The sequence below is a fragment of the Varanus komodoensis genome, unplaced genomic scaffold (assembly GCF_004798865.1).
Source record: "Varanus komodoensis strain SLA01 unplaced genomic scaffold, ASM479886v1 scaffold30, whole genome shotgun sequence".
NCBI classification, from domain to species: Eukaryota; Metazoa; Chordata; class Lepidosauria; order Squamata; family Varanidae; genus Varanus; species Varanus komodoensis.
Genome location: NW_025335762.1, coordinates 1,694,938 through 1,708,898, shown reverse-complemented (window position 1 = coordinate 1,708,898; position 13,961 = coordinate 1,694,938). Strand labels below are relative to the sequence as shown.

General features: G+C 52.1%; 3 protein-coding genes across 3 annotated transcripts in view; 2 read left to right on the top strand and 1 right to left on the bottom strand.

Moving 5' to 3' along the window:
• HTRA4 (HtrA serine peptidase 4) lies at positions 1–7,080 on the top strand (the record flags this gene model as incomplete). Its single annotated transcript, XM_044437374.1, has 9 exons — positions 1–73; positions 165–264; positions 1,307–1,511; positions 2,022–2,216; positions 3,337–3,369; positions 4,383–4,497; positions 4,835–4,892; positions 6,053–6,154; positions 6,898–7,080. Coding segments are annotated over 9 exons (1,047 nt in total), but the record flags the coding sequence as incomplete, so codon positions are not given.
• A 683-nt stretch (positions 7,081–7,763) lies between these two features.
• TM2D2 (TM2 domain containing 2) lies at positions 7,764–10,107 on the bottom strand. Its single transcript, XM_044437668.1, has 4 exons — positions 9,871–10,107; positions 8,946–9,033; positions 8,661–8,776; positions 7,764–8,326 (listed from the first exon to the last, which is right to left on the bottom strand). The coding sequence occupies exons 1-4, from the start codon at positions 10,089–10,091 to the stop codon at positions 8,113–8,115; spliced, it is 639 nt and encodes a 212-aa protein (XP_044293603.1). The 5' UTR covers positions 10,092–10,107; the 3' UTR covers positions 7,764–8,112.
• Positions 10,108–13,604: 3,497 nt separating this feature from the next.
• Positions 13,605–13,961, top strand: part of ADAM9 (ADAM metallopeptidase domain 9) — a 49,416-nt gene continuing 49,059 nt past the window's right edge. The window contains exon 1 of the mRNA XM_044437373.1: positions 13,605–13,683. Within this exon, the coding sequence (XP_044293308.1) occupies positions 13,605–13,683 (79 nt within the window). The remainder of the gene's footprint in view (positions 13,684–13,961) is intronic.

Sequence of the window (13,961 nt, the reverse complement as noted above, 5' to 3'; positions counted from 1 at the left end):
CGCAACCGGCGGGCGCGCCTCCGCGGCCGGCCGCCGGCCGTGGCGGTGCAGAAGGGCGGCTGCGGGGAGCGAGGCACGTGAGCGGGCGGGCGGGCGGGCGGGCGGGCGGAGCGGGGATGGGGCCCCGGCGCGGGCGCGGGGCTGAGGCGCGCGTCTCTCCGCAGGGCCCGGGGACCCCGCCAGCCTGCGCCGCCGGTTCAACTTCATCGCCGACGTGGTGGAGAAGATCGCCCCGGCCGTCGTGCACCTGGAGCTCTTCCGCAGGTAACGCTGCCCGCTTCTGCAGCTGGGCATCGGCCTCCGCCGAAGTGCGGGTCTTCTCTAGCGCCTCCATCGTTGCCCCTGCAAACTTCGGTTTCGGCCTTTGTCTGATTATTTCCCGTTAAGTGATAGAAACACAAAAATTATGCAGAAAGTAGTTGGAGATGCATTTGGTAAAATAAGTGGACGTCTTTCTTAAGAATACCTGACTTACAAGCTCATCATTACTGCCTGTAAAGTTGCAAAGTTTTACTTACCTCTTATTTGCACTAACGTGGCACCTCCTGGGCTTCCTGTCCCTTCGGATTTTTATTTTATTTTTACAATAAATACATAATATTTGTCTATTTGTTATTGTATTTATATGCCACCTCAGAGCCAGAGGCTGTCTGGGTGGCTCATAGGGCAATCATAAAAATACAGATAAAAATAAACAACAATAACAGCCAAAACCGTGACACATAATGGGATTAACATACAGTAGAAACAGAATAATACAAATACAACAGGAGAAAAATAAACAGTATAACCAATAAAACAACAACCAATAGAACAATAAAGCAAGCAGCAAGGCTAGTGGTCACAGACACTAAATAATTCTTAACGTGGTGCTGAAAGCAAGGTCAAGTGGGGGCTGGGAGTCACGGGTCCCTTGGAAGGTGATGGCAGAGTCGGTCCTTTTCTTTGCCAGTTTCCCCCCGACCTCATCTGGGGAAGGTTCATGAAGGAGGGATGACCTGAATGGTCTGCTAAGGCTATATGGAAACAGGTATCCCGGGCTGGCATTTGTGCTTTGTAGCTCTGCCTTGTTCTTGGATTCTTGCAGCACGATGCTTTCCTCCTACTCGCTCGGGGGGGGGGGCAAGCCCCCTACCATGGTCTCTGTTTATGCATGGACAAGCCCTCCTAGCAGGAGGTTCCTCAGAACACCCACCACAGTTCCTCCTGTGTTCCGGATGCCATGGGGGGCTTGCCTTTGGGTTAGAAGATTATAAAGTCAGTGAGTGGGCTTTCATTGATCGATTGATTGGTGGTCTGGGGGCAGGTCTCCGTACACAAACCAGGAGGTCCTGGTGTCCAGCGGGTCGGGCTTCATCATGTCCGAGGATGGCCTGATCATCACCAACGCCCACGTGCTCTCCAACAAGCAGAGGATCAAAGTGGAGCTGCAGAGCGGCCACCAGTTCGATGCCCGAGTGGAGGACCTGGACAACAAGTTGGACATCGCCCTGATCAAGATCGACACGGATGTGAGTAGCACCCTTTCCCAGCAAGGCAAGAGGTCCTGGAGGCAAATAGGCTTCCTCGGCTCGTTTCCTTCCTCGGGGAGGGTGTCAGACCTCCTTTCTAAGCAGGGCTGCAGGAGAGAGAGGCTGCTAATTTCAGCATTGTGACTTATTAACTGGGTCAGGTCTGGGCAGAGCTTGGGGCTTTCCTTGTAGCTTTTTGGCATGGGTGTTGAGGGCCCATTTCCCTTCTGGGTCATTCATTTGACTTTCCAGTGATTGGTGAGCATAAATAGCAGCCCAAGTTAAATCTGCCTGCCAGTTACTGAGCCTTTAGAGCCACGGAATATAGTGGGCAGAGAGTTGACTGGGACTCAGGAGATGTGGGTTGTGGCCCCCACTCACCCCTGAAGCCCCCTGGGTGACCTGCCAGTCTCAGCCTAGCCTACCTCACAGGGTTGCTGTGAGGAAAACCTTGCAAGCTGCTTTGGGCCGGTGGGGCGTAATGCAGCATGGCTCCCCGTCCGTGTGCAGATGGTCCTCCCTGTGCTGCTGCTGGGAAGATCCACTGACCTGCGGCCCGGGGAGTTCGTGGTGGCTCTGGGGAGCCCCTTCTCCTTGCAGAACACCGTGACGACAGGCATCGTGAGCAGCACGCAGCGAGATGGCAAGGAGCTGGGGATGAAGTACTCGGATATGGAATACATCCAGACTGACGCCATCATCAACGTAAGGGCGCCCTGCTCGCACTGCACGAGGCCTGGCTTAGCACGCAGCTTCTCTTGGGTCTGAAATGGAGCCGTGCGGGGAGTGGTGGAACAGCAGCAGCCATTCTAGTCGGCTGTACGGCCGGGGCGGGGGGGGGGGGGGAAGTGGGCTCGTTTTGCCAGCCCTGCTGAAAAGTAGTTTTCCTCTTCCCTCCCCATTCCTTTCGCCTTGTGTGCTGTGTCTTTTTAGATTGTGAACCCGCAGGCAGGGATCGTCCTATTTTACAGGCAGAATATAAGCTACACTGCTCTTTTCAGCAGACCAGTGGGACAGAAATATTTTGAATTTCGTTTACTCATGCAATCACCCTCTTGTGTGCTTGGGTGGATCCCCATTTTTCCACCCCCATGCATTTTGCTTCCTTGCAATCCAGATTCAAGGTATCTTAAGGCTATGTGCCTCACCCCAGTGCCTTCAGGGTGTGTTGGACTACAACACCCATTATCCCCAGTCAGCACAACACTCCCCATGTGCTAGAGCTCCGTAAGTTCATTGGAGCACATGTGGGGATGCGGCTAGGAGTCCCGGACAGCAGGTGCTCCAGTGGCAGAAGTGGACTCGGTCAGAGAGACTGGCGCCTCGTACAGATGTGGCTTCTTTCTGCACTCCGAACCTCCGAAAATTCTGTAGACTTGCAAGCTGGATGTTCTTTGTGCAAATCCTGGCAAAATTGCATTTGCCTTTACAGGGTGTAGAGATGGACATTGGCTTGGATCCTTTTAAAAAGGATAATCTGAATTCATGGTGAAGAAGCCTATCCTGGGCTCCCAGTTATTGATTGATTGATTGATTCTATTGGTTTGATTTATATGCCCCCCAGTTAGCCGTAGGGCCTCTGGGCAGGTAACATAAAATCAGTGCCACAAAGCAATACAACAAAATCAGCATAAAACCAATAATAACCAACCAAGAAAAGACCAGGAAGTTTAGACAGAAAAGGGGGCATGCCAGGAGTTGTAGGGCTTCTTTCTAGCTAAACACACGTAGGGTGACATCCTGTAGTACTCAAGGGAATTTCCAGAGGAGATGGGTTTGGAACAAGGCGGCAGAGCCCTCTCCGATTCTATTCTTTTTTTTGCAGTATGGGAACTCCGGAGGGCCTCTGGTGAACTTGGTAAGATGCTCTTTCCAGCATCTTTTTTCCTAACCTTCCATGGTGCTGTCCCCTTTGAAGTCCTTCCAGTGCTTTTTCTCCTCATTCCTCCGGCAGCTGTCGAACTGCCGTTGCTTTACTAACCTTCTCCAGAGTAAGAAGTGCCCCGTCTTCCTGTCTAGGAGGCTTTTGAGCCCAGAGACACCGAGTCATAAACAGTGAGAACTGCACGGTGAAGGACCACGCTTAATAATATGAAAGTCACCTTTTGCATTTTGCTTCTTTCCGACCTCAGTGGCAGACTTTAATATTTCCAGACATGTTTTTTTTGTAACTAATGCAGCCTTCGTTCATTGGCTGTTCTGTCTCACTGAGAAGCCATGTTCCTTAATGAAAGCCCATCCTTTAAAAAACCAACAGGTTGTTATGCCTCTTCTACTTTTATCCCACAATCCACACCCTTGTAGATTGTGGAACATGACCTCTGAACCCAGACTGCTGGGTTGTTCAGGAGCTCAGTAAGCCAGCAACTAACCCAACAACAAACCATGGGTTGTTTTTTCTGTGAACAGCTCAGTCTGGATTTGGATGTCACGGTCAGCAAAAGTCCATCCTGGGTTGCTGGAAGAAAGCAGACATGATGGATGCACCGTAGACATTACAACGGTCCTTCTGCAGCAACCCTTCCTGATCCCTGCTCCTAAAAGAATGAGTTAAGCCATGTTCAGGTGGGCAGTTGAACTGCTCTTCCATACATGGTTGAAAGGATAAATATCAATTTTTTAAAACAAAAATTATGTAAACCAACTGTTTGTTTTGAGAAAAATTATAAAGTATGTAATATCTCACTTGAAAATAGCTACTATTAACCTCCTGGTAAGCGTGCAGTCACAAAATCCGATACAGGAAATTACACTTCTGTACTAATCAGGTCCCCATGTTCTTCCTGAGCTCATGTTCCCCCTTTTTGGCTGGCATGTTCAGGGGGTGAAAAGCCCCCAGGCTGCTCCCAGCAACTCTGCTCTGCCCAACAGGATGGTGAAGTCATCGGGATGAACACCCTGAAAGTTACAGCCGGCATCTCCTTCGCCATCCCCTCGGACCGGATCCGCCTGTTCCTGGAAGGCTCTCACGCTCGCCAGCTGAAAGGTAGAGTGTGAGGAGAGAGTGTGGGAGGCTGCCTCTTGGATTTGTGATGTAAAACCCACAGACACCTGTCCGGCTGCCTGAACCTGCAGGGTGTACACAAGGTGCTGCCTGGAAAGTGACTTTCATGTCCATCTTGTGGGCTTCCCATTGGGAATCACGTGGGCCACTGGGATGGCTTTCGTGTCACCCCGTATGTTTCAGCATGACTTGAAAAAGTGCTCAGTGGCGTGATTTAACCCCCTGGGAGAAACGGCACTGTGTGTGATCTGGAGCAAGCCTTTCCCATGCTTTTTTTGCTCAGCTTTTTGAGAGTGCTTCTTACCCTCCCTCTCTCTAGGGAAGATTAGACCCAAGAAAAAGTATCTGGGACTCCGGATGCTTCCGCTCACCTTCAAGTAAGCTTTTATTTCTTGCCTCTTCCCATATTCTTGCTTGGATGCTGCATCCACAGTTTTTACACTGGCATCCCGCAACTGTACCCACCTCCAGAATTACCCCAGTGCCCAAACCGGCTTCCGCAAAGCCTCTGTTGCCTTGCGTGTTTGATTACCAGGAGCATCTAACTTGAATGTGCAGCCACCCAGAACATGCTTTTATGATCTTCCGGGGCAGAGAATTTCAAATCAACAATCCAGATCAGGAAGAAAAAAGGAGCATTTAAAGACCCGATTGAAAACCAGGTTTCCCACTGAATATTGCCCAGATAGTGTTGCAAATCTGACCAGTCTTGTTGTTTTATAAATAAAGTATTATTTAAGCTTTCAAGCAGGCTTTGTAACTCTGCATGCTTTCCTCTTTTTAACCTGTAGAGTTTTTATTCAGGCTTTATCTTTCGCCCTGATAATTGGAGGTTAACAAGTGTGCCAAGCTTATTCCTAATTCAGAGGGAGTATTCTCTTAAGACGGGGCATTTAGCCACTCCAGGGGGGAAGTGGCAATGGATGCGCTTTCCCCTCTTTGCTGTCACCTGCATTTCCTTCCCCCAAAGCTCATACCTGTATAGGACCTGCCTGGCCAGGAATGTTCCCTCACGGGAGGAGTTTCCTGTGCGTCATTCCACCATCTAGTTTATTTCAGAAAAACAACAGCAGAGATGGCAGTTTAAAGGCAAACTTTTATTCCAGTGTGAGTGACCTTGCAGTATAGCTCACTTCATCAGATGCTTGGAGCAGTACGGAGAATTTCAGGCTTCTGCACTGGCCATTCAGGGAGCAGGAAAGGTGCGGGGGGGGGGGGGATTGAAACAGCAGAGCCAGCGGGAAATTAAATACATACAGTGACAATCGCATTATTACCGGCACTGATTACCTTCACTGTGCTAATAGGAGGGAAGCCAGACCCTGTGGATGAATTCTAACTTGGGGGGCTTTTGGGGAGCAGGGGGTAGTTAGATGTCTGTCCCCAATTTTCTGCTGAGGATACTGGACTTGCCTTCACCCTTCAGTTGTGCAGCATGGGTGTTTTGTTTTTTAATAACCTGGTTTGTGATTTCTGCATTTAGCGTGGGATTTTAAACTGCCCAGTTGAGGGACGTGTGATGCTCTTCTTTTCACAGCCTCATCCGTGAGCTGAGACGGCGGGACAGGGACTTCCCAGCGCTGAGCCCTGGTGTGGGTGTCTACGTCTATGAAGTGATTCAGGGGACAGCTGCTGAAAGGTAAGCAGAGTCTCTGAGCACCTTCTCTGGCGTGCTGTGGAAACCAGTGACGGTGCAGAGAGCACCTCCCGCTTCCTGTCCGCTTGGCCTGCCGCGAAAAAGCAAAGGTGCACCATTCTTTTGAACTTTGCAAGAGGAGCATCCACTAAACTGCCAGCATGAAGAGCGATTCACTGCTGAGAAATGGGCTAAGAAACTTTGGAGGTGTGGGAACACCGCGTGAGCACGCAGCATCTCTGTCAGTGCTGTTGCTGCGGTGAGGGCAGAGGAGAGGAGGGATGCTGGCTGCGGAGGGTGAATGCTGCCGTAGGCCCAGGGAGATCGTCACAGCAGGGACCTTTCCGTTGGATGGTCATATCCTGCCTTCCTGTGACACAATGGAGCTGCAGGCTGTTCATAGTAAACATGTGAAATTGCAAGAAAATTAAAACCACACCTGCCAGAATATGATACACTCCTACAGCTTCCTTGTAAAAGGGGCAGGTTCGAAGCTTAAAGCCGGCACCTGCACGCTCAGAGAAGTCTCACCTGTGCAGAAATCTGTTGGCTAATGAAGATTTACTGTACTGTACAGGCAGGGAACTTGCCAGTCAGAGGCCCAAATTCAGTTTTAGCAAAGCTATCCAGGGCTAGAACGGGTGGTGCCAAGCGACCAGAATAGCTTCGAGCTCTAAGCTGCTGCTGAATTACGCCGTACTAGGGGCACCTCAGCTGCTTTCCCTAATCTTCGGCTTTGGTTGCAGTGCTGGCCTGCAAGATGGTGATGTCCTTATATCGATTGATGGGAAAAGGGTCACCTCAACAGAAGATGTCACAGACGCTGTCCAGAACGCTGCCACGCTCACCGTTGTGGTGCGGAGAGGAAACCAAGACCTGAGCCTGACAGTAACACCCGATGAAATCGATTAAATGTTCCTCTTCTGAAGCAAGCGGTTAGAATCCTAAATTACAGCCTGATGAAACGGCAAATGAAATAATTTTGCGCACCTCATGCTAGTTTTCTAGTATATGCAAATCATGAGATGCTGCAATGAGGAAAGTGAGACATGGTCAAGATGTTGCTTAAAAAAAAAAAAAAAACTTTCCTCCAAGTGAGACAAAATTGCAGAAGCAGGAGGAGAAATGCTCTTTTGGTCAGACGATTCCGCAGGGAAAAGGCACTTAAAGATCACCATGCCTAATGCCAGGAACTGCTGTCAGGCGGTCCTGACGAACCGGACTCCAGTAAAAGCTGCAGTAAGTTACTTCCAAAGAGGCACACTGCTTGGAATACTGGAATGACCAAACAGAGCCCCCCTTTTGCCCATGCAAATTCTGGCAACATTTACCATCTCTGCTTTTAAGTCTTCCTGCTATGTAGACATGGCTTAAAACAACAGCTTTTTGACTGATTAAAGAAAGATTAAAATGGACCCATTTTTAAGATGAATCTTCCACACTTTACACTTACCAGGTCTGGACTTCACCAGCCCACCATATTTAAGCAGTGTAAAACATGGAAACAATGAAAATAGGCTTGCGGGGGGGGGGGGGGGGGGGGGGAGACAGAAACGTTCCGAGGATTAACCTTAAGGTGCATACTAATCTAGTAAGTTTCCTTCAGCAAATATTGGCTGCACACATTTATTTGGAAAACATGTTCTAAAGCACGCAGTCTTGAGAACCAGGGTTAAGCAGAGTGGGATAACCCACCTCCGGTGGTACAGAAATGTGCAGTAGTGTCAGTTCATTGAAGCAGTTTGTTCCACAAGGCTGAGGTCTTCCTAGTCCCTTCAAGGCAGGAAAAGGCTAGCTTCCGTGTAAGCAAAGGCGTATGTACAGCGGAATCAGGGTATGCATTTTCCCATTAATTTTATCTAGGAGGATCCAGTTCCAGCAGAAAAAGAACGCACCAGTGTAGTCCCAGCTAAAACAGGACTCCCTTATTGTCTCTGGCTTAGGTCCAGAGGTGGAGGCGTTCAGTAAATGGTACACCAGTTGCTTCCGTCACTGGGCATCAGTCCTCCCGTGATCAGCAGAATTAAGTCCACGAACCACCAGATCCCAAGTCCGCCAAGAGTAAGCAGCTTCCCCACTGCGGTGCCCGTGTGGCCCAGGCAAAAACGATCCACTCCGAAGCAACCCAAGAAGAAGGAGTAGAGAAGAGTGGTTATGAAGTAATGCCCAGTGTACCTGGGTGGAAACCAAGTTGAACACGAGTTACAAGCCGTTGCATCATCGCAAGAGGAAGCATTAATTCAAGGCTGATCTTTGGCATTGTGCAACAATGACCAGAAGTGTATAGGGTGCAGTATATTTAAAGATGAGTAGCGTACAAGGATGCACTTATCTAGAACTGGCCCAGGCAGTTTTCCTTTAACTGCTGAAAATGGTTCCTTCAATTGGAACACAATTCAGCAAGGCCCGGAAGGGGGAAGGGGGAAGTGAGAGCTGCTCCCTCACACCACCTGTTACGCGTGCGACCATCGCACTCCTGTTTTGGGCTCAGTCAAGAAAGGGCACTCACTTTATGCAAGGTTTATTCCCACGCAGAAAAGTCCGCCGTCCTGTGCACTCAATCCCGTCCAGGGCCTTGCAGAGAACCCGAGTGTGGCTCACATCACTATAGGCTTGGCCACCAAACTATACAGGGACAAAAAAAAGCAGAAGACGGGGGGTGTTGCTGCTGTGATTTAAGGAAACAGTATTGTGAATGCGTGCGTTTCAAAACGGAGCTCTCTCCACCCACCCACCCACATTCCCAGGCCTTTATCAGATATTAAAGGGGCAAGACGATCCGCGCCAGACTCACCTTGAGGCACCCGTGGCCCATTTCATCTCGTGCGCTTGTGTTTCCACCGTGATCCACGGGAGGCTCACACTCGATGAACTCCTCAGGTCTGCAAAGACACCACTCAGTTGTTCCGCGAGCGCAAGGTGGAGCACTGCAGCAGCCAATACAGGCCTATGGAGGCCAGCCCCACTCCGGCCCCACCGCTCCCTCATTAACCCTTAACGGTCCTTCCCCAGCAGCGCCTTTCCAACCATTTGTTTGCTGTCTCCAGTTGACACCTTTCACCTGGGCTTCAGGCACCTCTCAGCAAAGCTGAATGCTTCCTGGTGGGGTGGCTTCTCTGCTTCCAACATACCTCCTGCCACCAAGGCCTCCCTTTGCCCACAGCCGCCCCTTCTGCCCCTCCAGCCAGCTCCATCTTCTACAGGCTCATGCGAGCAGGCCATTCTCCTCTCGTCCCTTTCGCCCCATCCCTACCGCTGGCTGCTGCAGCCCTACTTCCTTCTCTCCAGCACTACATCTCCGTTGCCTCTGGTTTACCTCCAGAGTTTATTATGTTTATTTATTTAAAGCTTTTATATCCTGCCCCTCTCAATGTCTCAGGGTGGTGATGCAATAAAATCATATACAAGAAAATAAGAGTTCCTGCGCTGATGGAAGCGGGAGCACAGCAGCCAGTCCGGGAGCAAGGCATGTAGCTTCAGAAGTGGCCTGTTCGTGGGGCTGACCCCGGGGCAGCTGCAGGGGAGCCCCGGGCTCTGGAGGGCGTATCGGTTCCCATGCCTGCCTGGCAACCTCTCGCCCTGGGAGACCACGTGCTGCCGCGCAAGTGTCCCCCAACTCGCGGCTGGCGGGCGGGACACGTGCTTTGGGGGCCCCGCAGGCCCCGCCCCCGCCCTCTTGCGGACCCCGCCCCCGCAGGCCCCGCCCCCGGGCTCCTCACAGGTGGTCGCAGCGGACGAGCGGCGAGTAGGGGCCCTGGTAGTCCCAGGCTGCGGAGGCGGCGGCCGGGTCCTGCGCCGGCTCCGGGCCCTGCGCCGCCGGGCTGTCCGTGGCGTTGTGCTGGTGGCTCCGCGACACGCCTTGGAGCAGCAGCAGGTTGCCCAGCAGCAGCGCCGCTTGCCCGCACAGCAGCGCGTAGCACAGCGGCCCCCCGCCCGGCATGGCGCCGCCGCGCTCGGCCCCGGGGCCGCTCCGCTTCCCGGTAAGCCCACCGCAGGGGACCTCGCTTTCCTGTGCCCCTCCCCACCAATAGAAAAGCGGCTTTTACGCGCCGGGGCGGGGCGAGTTCGCTCTTCGGGCCAATCCGAAGGCGGGATGGCCTGCAACAGCAGCTAGAGATAGAAATGTAGAGTGTCTCAGGGGGAACTTCCGTTAGTGTGAGTAGACTCTGTGGTCGTTTTGCGCTCTCTGAATGCACGGCATCCTCGCTCCCCTCCCAGAAGCTCTCTGGGAAACCCTTCCTCCACTGCGGTTTGCACTGGGCGGTGGGAAAATCGCGGCAACCGTCACTGGAAGCGTTTCTGCCCTTGCGCTGCCAGAGAGATGGTGAGTCTAAAGTCCGCATCTCTACGGCTGGTTGCCGTCATCGTGAGCGCAGCCGCGATTGGTCGCAAGGCTGAGGCCGAGAACCAATGAGAGAAAAGGGAAAAGAAAAACGGAGAGGCGCTCTCTTGCCGATAGAGGGCCGCCGTCGGTCGCCGGAGGTGTCGCTGTGCGCGAGGGCCGTGCTGCTCCTGGCCGCTCCCCGTTCGCAGGACGCCCTGCCAGCAGAAATCTAGCAGGTCAGGGAGAAAGGTTCTAGGTCCATCCCTCCCCTTTGTGTAGATTTCCGCGTAAAGGGAGGCTGTGTCTTTAAGGGCACGATCCTATAGGCTCCCATATCGCCTGGGATTTTTTGGGTATTTCCGAGCCCCAAGCCCATAGTCTGCCCTCCTTAGCCGACTAGCGTCTCTGAAAGTGCAAGGGATGGTGAAGGCTGGGACTCTCAGCATCCATATTTGTTGGCCGGCTGAAAAGAAGGAGAGCTTCTCTACATGCGCCTCATCCACCCACTGCAGAGGGAAGTGGTCCCAGAACAGTCCTCTCATTTTGCTGTTCAGGACGACAGATGAAAAGCAAGTTTGGCTTTGCTGAGAGGCTCAGTTGGGGCAGCAGGCTATTGCCCTATGCCTAAAGGTCATGGGGAGAGCAGGTGACAATTAGGGTTGAACTGCATAACAGGAGATAGCTTCAACCTTCTCCCATATTTTAGACCCACCCATTCCCAACCAGTGCAGGGTGTTATATAGGCTGATCTCCCCTATTGTGGAAGCTTTCTTTCACTTGTTTATATTCTGCATCTATATTGTATCATTGCATTCAACATTTCTTATCTTTGAAACAAGTGATTTTGTTTTCCCTGAAATATCCTTAAATCTAAAGTGTGGTGCCTTGGTTGGACCAGGCTGCTATGTTTAAAACAGTTGGCACAGGGCTTTTACTTAACTTCTTTTCAGGGTAGTTAAGGTGTCTTCTGACGGCGCTATAAATACATTTCATCAGGAGTTCTGGGCTTTCAAATCTCTTAATTCTATAAAGAGAGGCTTTGTTTTCCATAGGAGCTCTGAGTTTCCACAACACCTGCTGGACCTCTGAGTTTCCACAAGCAAGCTCAGAGGAAGGGCCAAGGGGGTGTCTCAAGGACAGGGGTGGGAGGAGCCAGGCAGCGCCAGGATTTGCAGCCTTTTCCCTCCACTTGGATGGCCAAACGTAGCTTCCTAAGTGTTTTGCCACATGGGAGGAGCACAGAAGTGAGCTTCTCCGAGTCCCTCCAACTTTCCATAGGATGCCCATAATACTTGAGTTTGGAGGGCTACAGTGCATTGCATTCTTCCTGTCTAAATGCCTTCTTAAAGAAAGCTGTCTTTGCCTGCCAGGTCATCAGCTATAGTTGTTCAGTTGCAAAGTCGCACCCAACTCTTTGCAACCCCATGGACAACCTTCCTCCAGGCCTTCCTGTCCTCCACCATCCCCCGGAGTCCACCTAAGCTCACGCTGACTGCTTCAGTGACTCCATCCAGCCACCTCATCCTCTGCCGTCCCCTTCTTCTTTTGCCCTCAATTGTTCCCAACATTAGGCTCTTCTCCAGGGAGTCCTTTCTTCTCGTTAGGTGGCCGAAGTATTGGAGTTTCATCCCCAGTATCTGACCTTCTAAAGAGCAGTCAGGGTTGATCTCCTCTAGGACTGACCGGTTTGATTGTCTTGTGGTCTAAGGGACTCGCAGGGGTCTCCTCCAGCACCACAATTCAAATTTCATTATTAGGCTAGAGAGGCAGCAGAAGAGGCCTGCAATCTATAGGTGGTGATAGGTTAAAAATCCAATGAACCAGGGGTCCTCAAACTTTTTCACCAGGGGGCCAGTTGAAAGGTGCCGGTGCCGGGCACAGGCTGGAAAGGCGGTGCCAGCGGTGGGTGCGGGCCGGCGAGGGGGCAGCGGGGGCGAGGGCGTGCGCTGAGGAGGGGGTGGGGCGCACAGTGAGGGGAGGCGAGGCGAGGCGGGTGCGTGAGGCAGCGGTTTGCTTGCTTGGAGAGCGTTTTCTCCGAATGAGCAAACCACTGCCTCCCTGCACACGGGGCGAGGTGGGTGGCGGCAGGTGTGCGCATGGGTGCAGGCGCGCGTGTGGCAGGTCCAAATAGGCGTGGAGGGCTGGATCCGGCCCCCGGGCCATAATTTGAGGCCCCATGCAATGAACCTGCAAGCTGAGAGAGAGAAGTGGACAACTTTCTGGAACACTTTTACATTCTTGCTTTCGCCTATCCTGATTCTGCGACCAATCAAATTAATTAGACGGCCCCGAATTCTACCACTGGGAGGGAAGCTACCCATTTTCTTCATAACCTTTTCGTCTTCTTCATTCTTTTATAGGCTTGATCACGCCCCTCACCTCAGAGGCATAGTACCTCTTCCTTTCGGCCCCCAGTCCTTTGCGTTGTCCCCTTCTGCACCCTTTTCAGTGGTGTAACCTGTCTGAGATGAAGGGACCCACAACCGCCCGCACGGCAGGGGTGTGGGAGCACTGGTGCTCAGTGGGACAGGCACCAACAAGTCCCTGCATGGCAGATTTAGTGTGGGGTGCTTTTTAGAGTGAGAAAAAGGATGGGGGAAACCATGGGCAGGCCAGTTACAAGAGCCTCACATAACACGTGTGTGTGTGTGTGTGTGTGTGTGTACTGTTTGGTTTCTCATGAGGTTTTTGCATGCAATTGTCTAGATAAGGTGCACGGCTTAGAGGATGGTGTGTCTGAACTTTCATTAAAAACCAAACCAGAAACTAAGTGCTTGCAAGAAGTCCATTTCCCAGGAAGGATTCCTATCAGGTGATCCCAGCAGACTGAGATTAATATTCTACACTCCCAAATGAACTGGAAAAGATAATGAAACGTAAGGATGCTTCACTGGGTTTAAAGGCAAGGCCATTCACACAATTGTGTACAGGTGTGAAAGCTGAGCAATGAAGAAAGCCGACAGGAAGAAAATGGGAATGTTCAAACTGTGGTGCTTTGGGGAGGAGAGCTTTGCAAATACGCTGGATGGGCAGAAAAACGGGCACTGGTGGGGGCCTGGAGGGAATCGAGCCAGAGATTTCCCTGGAAGCAAAAACGGCAAAAGCCAGGCTGCCCTATGTGGGCGCTTCATGAGAAGGTCAGACTGCCTGGAGGAGGCCGCCATCCTCTCCAGGAAAGGCGAAGGCGGGAGAAGAGAAGGAAGACCAGGTAAGGGATGGACGGACGCCTTCAGGCGGGCCTGAATAAAGTAAGAGGAGCCGAGCAGGGCTGTTGCGGCCAGGGCGTTTTGGGGGGCTTCTGCTCCAGAGGGAGCGAGGACTTGCCCGCGCACAGCAACAGCAAATGGTTCAGAAGCGTGTCTCTTTCTAAGGATGCCGTCCTGGATGGGGAGCCTGGGAACTGCAGGGGCTTTTTCCTAGACGACGCCGTGCGGGGTCGCGCTGGAGGGGCCCGCTGTGCCCGCACGGGGCGGGCGGACCCCGCGG

Bases quoted from the DNA above. Each gene is read 5' to 3' on its own strand.
- TM2D2 (XM_044437668.1), bottom strand. From the start codon at position 10,091: ATGCCGGGCGGGGGGCCGCTGTGCTACGCGCTGCTGTGCGGGCAAGCG. The intron at 9,034-9,870 runs GTGAGGAGCCCG...GTGTCTTTGCAG, and splicing joins CTCGTCCGCTGCGACCACCT to ACCTGAGGAGTTCATCGAGT. The intron at 8,327-8,660 runs GTGAGTGCCCTT...GTTTCCACCCAG, and splicing joins GGGAATAAACCTTGCATAAA to GTACACTGGGCATTACTTCA.